Below are 9,775 nucleotides of genomic sequence, written 5' to 3' on the forward strand. Positions count from 1 at the left end.
ATATTTAATGTTCAGACAGTCACATCAGGCTCCCAGCTAATCTAGACAGGCCATCTAAAGAACAGTCATGTGATCACAAGGAAACTGAATTTTCAGTTGAGCCAGTAAAAATCCCCATGGAAATCACAGCTTATATTTGCTGTTAATGTGTGATTAAATGAATTTTATGATTTGGGTCCTAATTTCATAGGTATAGCAAATGAGTGAGTGTGTGAACTACTTTTCACTCTGAACTTGTTGGAAACATTGCTGTCTCCTCTCTCCCTTACATTCTTCAGCCATAACAACCTGGCTTTGGCTTGCCTTTGCTGGTAAGGCCATTCTTGCCAAAGGTATCCAAGGGTGATGTCCAATTTATCAAGACTAAAGACCTGTTCTGAGGCCTACTTGAGTAGGTGGCCTTAAAACTCTCCCTGCTTGGCTTCTGAGCCCATTCTTTTAAAGTCTACCTCCTTTCTCATAGCAACACAGTTTCCTCTACAGCTACTCTCCCAGGCCTAACATTCGGCTTTCCCCACGATACAATCTTAAAACCTACCACTGTGATTTCATGAACTCTTCCTAGCCAATCTCCTCCATACTCATGTCAAATGTATTCATGTGTTAATGGATCCCCAAACTGTATCTCCAGCCCAAATCATAGCTGAGACCCACACATAGATTGGCTGGATGTCCCCCAGGCACCTGATACACAATTAGTATATATGACCTCTCTCTCTTCCTGTCCTTTCCAATCTTGACAGTAGTATTGCTGTAGCCTGCTTCCCTGTGTAGGTCCCCAGTACCACCTTTAATTACTCCCTCTCCCCTTCTCTTGACAATCCATGAGCTACCAGATCCTAGAGATAGTTCTTCTTAAATTAGTCTGTCCCTGGTTGCATAGCCTTACTCCAAACACTTATCTACTCTTACGTCAGCCATCAGGAAGACCTAACCAGTGTGTTTATCCATCCTCTCATCTAATAATCAGATTAAACAATTCTTTCAATGTTTTTCTCAGCAGTAACCGAAAACTTCGTCAGGCAGAACACTGGGGCTTCAGTCTGCACACACCATGTTGTTCTACGGTTCTGTCAGGGTCCCCACTTGTCTCCTCTAGAGGCAGTACTGGTCTTGTTTATCTTCATAGTCCCTGTCTCTTGCCTAGATCTTAGGTAATGGCATTTAATCCGATGAAGACTCACTGAGTACCTACTACATGTCAGACACTGTTTTGGGTGAGGACATGGGGCTGAATTTCATGGGAAATCCATATCATAATAAAATAAAGCCAGGAATGTGACATATGAGTGAAGTATGGGAGTCAATCTTGACAGCACCTCAGCAAATAGCATTTTAGGGAGAGGTGAAAAACAGTTCACAAAAATTGACACCTTCCTGGCTCCCACCTCCATAAACTACAGACATATTCTAGTTTCAAGAGTTGATTATAATTGAAAATATTCCATTGATCCAAGTAACCTGTTAATTTACTGGAGGACTTTATTCCCTCTCTACCATTTGTTTGTACCCATCTGCCTAAGCCACTTGATATTCTTTTCAGTCTGACATCACCTTCCTCCCATTCTCCTTGCTCTTTCTGGGTCCCTGTCTGTTGAAAGCTTCCTATGAACTTCCACACCATCATTCATCCATTTTCTTTCTTTTTCTCCACCTCTCTCTAAATCCTAAGCACTGTGACATGCTGTGGCTCTGTACAGTTTTCCATGATGCTCACCTGGAGGAAACAGCCTTCACCTGCTGTCAGAAATTTCATAGTACACATCCCATACTTTCATTAATTTACCAAAACAATGTGAGGATCTACTGTGCACTGCTTGTTGTATTTAAAACTAAGAAAATAAAAAAGGGGGGAACTGAACTATTCCTTGCCCCCACTTTTCCTGTCAGTAGTACAGTTATGTATAAATGTTATTTGTGGGTGAGGATCAAGTCTAATTTACCTTTTTATTGCTTAGATAGATCTTTGCACATAATAGATATAAATTCATATTTGCTTGAGTGATCTGTGCAAACAAATGTGGGCTAGTTCCTACCAGTGTGGTATTTCTCAAAGAAAATGGGGAAAGTAATGCGAGAAGCTAAGGAAGATGTTTCATAAAGCCCAGCAACCTGAGAAAATGGGCTACAGTTCAGTCACTGGTAGATAATCAATCTGACAGTCAAAACTCAGCACATCACACACAGGTTTTCTAATTAGAAAGAACACAATTTTTTAATAATAGAATAATAGTCACACTTATTGCAATCATTAAGTAAGAAAACTAACTCAGTAAGTCCCTGCCTAAATAAGAGTGCAATCATTTCTTCCAGGAACCATTTTCTCGTCCCTTCCACACAATGGCATTGAATTTGTGAAAGATACACAAGTTACACTGCTGTATCCCAGTCAATCCTGGGTCAATGAAATGCACACTTTTAAATGGACTTTTAAATTAGTAGTTTCATGGGGAAACAAGTCTCTTTCTAAGCAATATGGTGTCTTCTTTTCCTTCAGATGATTTCATTGACAAACTTGCTCGGTGTGAATTTTTTGATGACGAAGTCACAGACTCAATATTTTTCTTAACAATCCATGATGCTGTTTTGCATATTTTGATGAAGAAGGACTACAGCACTTCAAAGTTTAATTCTAGCCAGGTACAGATGATTTGATGACATTCACAGTTGTAGCCAATACTCAAGTGTTTCCTCTAAATTCCAACATTGATCCCTAACCCCTATTTCCACTCTTTTTCTCAGGAAAAAGAAATGAAATTTGACTTTACCATAAATACAAATGGAGGACTACGTAATCGAGAATGTCAGGTATGATTCTTCAACAGATTTATCTTCATCCAAACTTCACAGCAAATATATAGACACATATGCACACATATATACACATGTATGTATATATGTTTATATGGGCCTGTGAAAAAGCTCATCAGGTAAAGGTGCTTGGCCAAACCTGACAACCCAAAGCTCCTCATGATGGAAGGAAAGAACCAACTTTCATTGACCAGACCTCACATGCACAATGTTTTGCATACACACACACACACACACACACACACACACACACACACACACACACACACACACAAAGTATTAGGGTTTCTTCCATTATCTGTAGAAAATCCAGTACCTACTCAAGCCTCTGTACCTCATTCTTGGAAACTGAAGCAATGCTGCCTAATTTCATGCGGAAGTCTGATGAAACATACACTCAGATGAGAAGAAGGAGAGGGAGGGAGAAAAAGAAAAAAAAGAAAGGAAGGAAGGAAGAGGGAAATGACAAGTTAGTGTTACCGTGAGCACATCTCTTTCAGTTTCCAAAGCTGAAATAGAATTCTTAAACCTGGTCTTATTCTAACCTCCTGATAACCTGTAAGACAGGAAAGCCATTGCTCCCTCTGTCCATCAGAGCTTGGAAATAGTAGGCACCCTCAGACATACAGGTATATGGAAGTCCCTAGAACAGTGATTAGCTCAACATGAAAGCTAAATTCCTTTCCTTTCTTACTAGAATGAGTTGCCCATTATTTAACTGGATAGTTCCAATTCATTCTAGAACATTCATTTCTAATATATTCAGTCCTTTAAGGCAATGTCTGTAGTAAAGAGAAAGTGATTTCTATTGTAGGCCCAGGACATGGTAGGTTATTACATTATTTTAAATCTTTAGGACAACATACAAAGAAGATATCTTCTATTTCAAATGAGGGTGTTAGTAAACAGACTCAGAGAATTTAATTTGTGTGAATTACACCCTGAATGGCAGCAACAAAACTTACCCTAAGAACTGATGACAAGCACTGTGTGCAGCCTTGCTGTAGTGCACCACTTCTATACTTCAGGTAAAGACTGACAAGGTCTCTAAAGAAGAATCTAATGATGGTCACCAAGTACAGAAGGCAGCCAGTGGTATTTCCTAAGAACAGCAAACAAGAATGCAGATTAGACACAAATCAAGGTATAGGGTCAGATAACCCTCGACCAAGGAGTGATAGCAAATAGCAAAGGTGAAGTGGAAGGGCGTTACTTAGAGAGACCTGAAAGAGCAGAGCAAGCATGACCCTGCCTCCTAGCATGGATTCAGACACATACACACCCAGTTTGGCTTCAGAACTGTCACCAAGTACTAAGGGACAAAGTCTAAGAATCATACTTAAATCAGAATGGAGCCAGCACCATGATATATTCCTTCCCACACTGAAAAAAATAAAAGTTTAACACCAGCTCCTGGATTTGCTTAGAGGAGAATAAAACAACAGTTGTGGATAGTCCACCAGCTGTGGGATACAATCAGAATGTGAGGCAGAGAGATCAGTGTGTAACAGCACTTGCTGTCAAGCCTGCTGACCTAAGTTCAATTCCCAGAACCCAGAGGATGACTCTTTCAACTTGTCCTCTGACCTCCACATGCACACTATGGCATGCCTCTCTCCTCATCAAATAAATAAGTGAATGAATAAATAAATGTAAAAAGAATTTAAAAACAAAACAAGATGCCTGACTGGTATCCAAGGCTCCTTGGAGCTTGGGTGACTCAGAACAAATATAAGGACATATATAGCTGTAACATATTGTATTGTTAATGCTTAAGCTACAAATAGGTCTTTGAAACGTACACAAAGTAAACATGTCAATGCACGGATCCATACTAATCCAGCAGCAACGGAAGGCCATTAAAGATTCCTTTTTTTTTTTTTTTTAAAGCTGAAGAGATGGCTCAGTAAGAGTACTGGGCAGCTCTTCTAGAAGAATGGGGTTCAATTCCCAACACTGACATGGCAGCTCACAACCACCTGTAACTCAAGTCCCAGAGGATCCAATGTTCTCTTCTGGCTTCTGCAGGCATCAGGCATGCACATAATTCATATACATACATTCAGGCAAAACACACATATACAAAAATTAAACAAACTATTTTAAAAGTATTAAAAAAATACTGGTAACTGTTAAGTTCCAGATCCTAAGAAAGAATTGCTGAAAAGGGAACTTAACAAATCATTTAAAACAAAAACTTTGTTTTCTTCCAGGTACCAGTTGAAACGAAATTCTAATCAAGATACAATTCAGAAGGATTCTCATCTGTCATATTAACAACTTTATACCTAGAAAGTTATTGCTAAATTCATACATTGTATGAATGATATTTTTATTTGACAGAATTATGTTTCAAACTTTGGAACGAGATTGTTCTAGCATGGTATATTTTTCACATATCCACTATGAAATTATGTACATATTCCTAATTTTCTGCCTTGTAGACTTATCAAAGGTAGAAAATTATTTTGTTTATATGTTATTTTTGTAGCATTGACAGATTCCTATCCAAGTCATTATCTTCAAGCACAATGTTTTATGGTGTATTCACACCATCGCTTTGACGCTAATTTATACAGGTCAGCTAATATATCTCTATTTTAAACAATTAAGCTGTATAGGTGTGTGCTGTTTTACTAAGTTTGTTGGTTTTCTGAAGCATGCTTGCTGTGGATCCTTCTTGAGTGCTGTGGCAACACTGCTATGAGAATCTTTCAGCAGAACTTTGTCATAGGACTGTTTTGACCAGAGTTTTATTATCACTCCAGTTTTTAAGGCTCTAACCTATCTAGATACAGACACAGTCCTCCTAATGCTATATATAAAAGTATTATATAAGGACTTTAAAGGCAATTCCTTACTTCCCTTCCTGGTATGAAAACCATAGAAGATAACGGGGGCTATAAAATGACAAAGCAAGAAGGGAAGAGTAAAGAGATGTCATTGCTTCATTTCACTGGGAGAGAAACCATTAGGAAAAGGCATGTTTTGTTTGTAACTCACAGGGCAGAAAGAGTTGTTGAGCTTTTTGTTGGAGAGTGAGATTCAGCCCCCTTGAGTTGCTCACTGGCCTTGTTCTTGTGGCAAACATGCACTTACTCATGTGATACTTGGAAATTAAAACAGCAGCATCACCACACAACTCAGAGCCCTCAGTTAAACACCAAACTACTCTGTGAGGAAGCTGGTCCTATAGTTTTAGACTGGCTTCTAAACACTTACTGTCAAAGCATGCTTTCATCCTTACCTGAGACCGCCCAGAAAGGCTTGACTATTAGACTTTAATCAAAGTTCAGAAAGGCAGAATGAAGTTATTTAAATAGTGACCTTACCTAAAAACAAGAGAAATAACACTTTTCAGTGTTCTTTAAGCTTTTTGAGTCATGATCACCTAATAGAACTCGTGCAGTTTTAGGATGGGGACACACGCACACAGAACTTGTTCAGTTTTAGGATGGGGACACACACACACACACACACATGCAGTTTTAGGATGGACACACACACACACACCTCTGTGACTCTCAGGATAAGAGCTTTTCCTTCCTTTTTCCTTTCCAGGAAAAGTAGAGTTGGGAAAAAGATTCAAATTCATATTGTGGTTGCTTTATCCCAGGCAATGGCACTCCCTACATTCTTGCTAAGGAAATAACAGAGGGCAGACACGACTCTCCAAGTCCATGGCTAACCTTAACATCTTAACAGGCTCACTGAATTCATTCTCAATTGTTTCTTTTCTCTTCTACGGCAGCGATGTTTTGAGGAATGGGAATTTGTGGACCTCTGTCTCAACTTGTCTGCTTCATAGCCAATACTAAAACTAGTACAGAAACCCAACCCATAATCAGAGAGAGAGAGGATAAGATATTGTGTTGGTAGAGATAAAAATAAAACTTTGAGAAAGCAGAGCAACATTGAAAAGGAAACTAAAGAGCCAGGGACAGATACATTACTCAAAATAAGAAATTAGCTGGAGATAATACCTGCCAAAATGATCTTAACATTTAGCCTTGATAAGTGGTGTTGTCTAAGGAGCTGCACAGCACTTACAAATTTTTGAACGGGAGCCTGACTCTACAATGCATGAACAGAGAAAGGTAGAATTCCCAGGTTTTTTGTTTGTTTGGTTTTGGTTTTGGTTTTTTAGCATCTCTGTGTATTTCATTGTGTTGAAACTGCCCTAAAGATCCAATTTTTCATCTTTTCTCCTCTGTGAATAATGACTCTATTCTTCAAGCTCCAAAGGAAAACAAAACAAAACAAAACAAAAGAAAATCTGTCAGGAATCCTGACTAGAAAGTATAGAACACACAATCCTTTAATTCTCAAAGTAGCCCTTACATAGTAAAGATTCTTGGGGCCAGGGCTGAGTTCAGAGCCTTACACACACTGCTGCTGCGATACACCCTAGTTCTAATGTTCGTTTACCTCCAGTTTTTTGAGACGAGAACTCTTGCATCCCAGGCTAGCCTGGAACTATGTGGCTGAGGATGACCTCCATCTCCTGATTCTCTTAAATCTCCAAGCACTGGGACTACAGGAATGAGTGCGCTACCTTCCCTCACCCCAGCTCAGCTTCACATTTTAGAAAGGAAACTAAAACAGAATTCAAAGAGGACAGGTGATATAGTTGTCAGACTATTCTGTACAGTCTACACTGTACAGTTTTTTTTTTTTTTTTTTTTGGTTTTTCGAGACAGGGTTTCTCTGTGTAGCTTTGCGCCTTTCCTGGAACTCACTTGGTAGCCCAGGCTGGCCTCGAACTCACAGAGATCCGCCTGGCTCTGCCTCCCGAGTGCTGGGATTAAAGGCGTGCGCCACCACCGCCCGGCAACACTGTACAGTTTTTAGGAAACATTAACTCTCAAAAGAAATTAAAATGTCTAAAAACTGATTACAGGCAGGTCTTAACTCAGAAATAGTACATGCTATTTATTCCGAAGTTACTAATTTAACATTGTACAATTAAATACAATCTACAAAGCTATCATGAATTCTATTTTTATAATTTTACGTTATGATTTTTGTGTTTATAATCTAGTAATTCATTTTTAAAAATATTTTTTATGTATGGGTGTTTGGGCTGCATGTACATCTGTGCCAGAAGGCATCAGATCTGTTGGGACTGGAGTTATGGAATCAAACCTGAGTGCTCTGGAAGAGCCAGCCAGTGATCTTTAACTGAGCGATCTCTCCAGCCCTGGTAATTCATTTTTAAGGGTGAAATTCTTTTTCTGACCACTATACCTTGAAAATAAATACTTACAAAATCTTTTGAATTAAAATGTAAGCTGCTAAATAGCAGTGACCATATCTACTTTGTAAATTCTTTATGTATCCACATCTAACACTATAGGTGTTTGCTTTTCTGTGCATACACACACATAAAGAGTCCTCAAGTTACCCAGTTAATACCTGCAAAGCTACCACCACCATCCCTAGAGTAATTAAAACACTGGCTTCTGCTTCCATCTTTGCCTTACTAGTCTTTCCTTAACATACAGCAAAATAACCAATTCTTTTACAGAGCCAGGTCATCCTACTCCTTTATTTGGGATGGCACAAAAGCTTCTCTTGTCATCAGAATAAGATCCTTATTGCTAATAACTTTGTCTTGAATTTCTTTGTCAAGTCTTGGGGGCCAAACCTATGGGTTTGTGAATGCTAGCCAAGTGTTCTACCTGAGCCAATTCTGCCTTTGACCTCACCTTTCTACTCACCTATTACTATTTAACTTCAGTTTGTAAAGCTCTGCTCCTATTCAACATGACTTTCACCTTAGCTCAAATGTCATCTTTTCAATGCCATTCCCACTAAAGCTACAAACTACCCAATTATACTAACTGGTTTCCCCACAGGATTCTGACAAACCTGTCTAACATGGTACATAATTTATACTTATGATTGGCAGTCTCTAAAGACTCTGCATCCCAAGTGCTTAATACTGTACAGTGAGTAAATACTTCAATAAATGAACCTATATATCCCACAATAGCTCAGTATAAAATTAGTGAATACAGCTTATGAAATATATTTACCAGGGCTTAAAATGTTCACTAGGTCATGGAGCCTATTTAGTTGTCAGATTTTTAACTAAAACTAGATGCAGGTCCAAGTTAACTACTCATCAGGGGAGCTGACCACCGTGGGAGGGGGGCGGGATCTTGACTTGACTTCTCCAAAAGGAAGGTTCTGCCCATGTGTGAGAACTCAACCGTGACATGTTTGATGCAATCCTGTCATTTTGATGCCTGAAAATTAAGAGTATGAGACAGTGAAACTTGAGAATTACTATGTACATTTAGCATTCTCCATCAAGTGCTCTCTTCAATGATAGAAAACTGAAGGAGTTTTAAAAACCAAGTCAGTTTTTATTAGGGGTGCTTCAGAATAGTTGCCTAGCTTATCTAGCACTCCTCTATGCTTACGAAAGCCAGCATTGCTTTATTATATTGTACAACTATTCTAATAAGCAAATTCTGTTTGGTTCCTAGGTTAGACTTTAACATCATAAACCAATGAATAAAAATAAATTCATTTCGATCAGAATAGAGTACATTTGAGTATGACTGTGTTAAACTTCTTTAATATCAATCTGATAATTTGATGGCCAATCTGAGAAACGTTTCTGTTTTAGGTACTTATAATTATCACATACTTTGATGTTAAATTATCTGAAACAGAAATGTAGGTCTTTTTCTAAAACCTGTATGACACTCTTTAAGCAGTTCTGTGTGCCTCACACAGTAAATAGCTACTACTTAAAAATTATAAAAACACTCCAATCTTTTCTATTTATATTTCTATTATATCTGACTAGTATTGACACAATTTTGAACAAGTAGCTCCTATAGGGAAAAGGAGAACAGCTCTTTACAGTCTCAGAAATAGATCTTTCTCCAAATATTGAAAGTACTCACAAACTCTGAACAAATATGCCAAAGAAATACACCAGCCAACTTTG

General features: G+C 38.5%; 1 protein-coding gene across 1 annotated transcript in view; it reads left to right on the forward strand.

Moving 5' to 3' along the window:
- Positions 1-9,762, forward strand: part of Slc26a3 (solute carrier family 26 member 3) — a 31,674-nt gene extending 21,912 nt beyond the window's left edge. Inside the window, exons 18-20 of the mRNA XM_052738269.1 lie at positions 2,498-2,640; positions 2,743-2,808; positions 5,025-9,762. Of these exons, the coding sequence (XP_052594229.1) occupies positions 2,498-2,640; positions 2,743-2,808; positions 5,025-5,048 (233 nt within the window). The 3' untranslated portion in view covers positions 5,049-9,762. The remainder of the gene's footprint in view (positions 1-2,497; positions 2,641-2,742; positions 2,809-5,024) is intronic.
- Positions 9,763-9,775: the final 13 nt, after the last annotated feature.

The sequence above is a fragment of the Peromyscus californicus genome, unplaced genomic scaffold, assembly GCF_007827085.1.
Source record: "Peromyscus californicus insignis strain IS unplaced genomic scaffold, ASM782708v3 Scaffold_15__1_contigs__length_86483966, whole genome shotgun sequence".
NCBI lineage: Eukaryota > Metazoa > Chordata > Mammalia > Rodentia > Cricetidae > Peromyscus > Peromyscus californicus.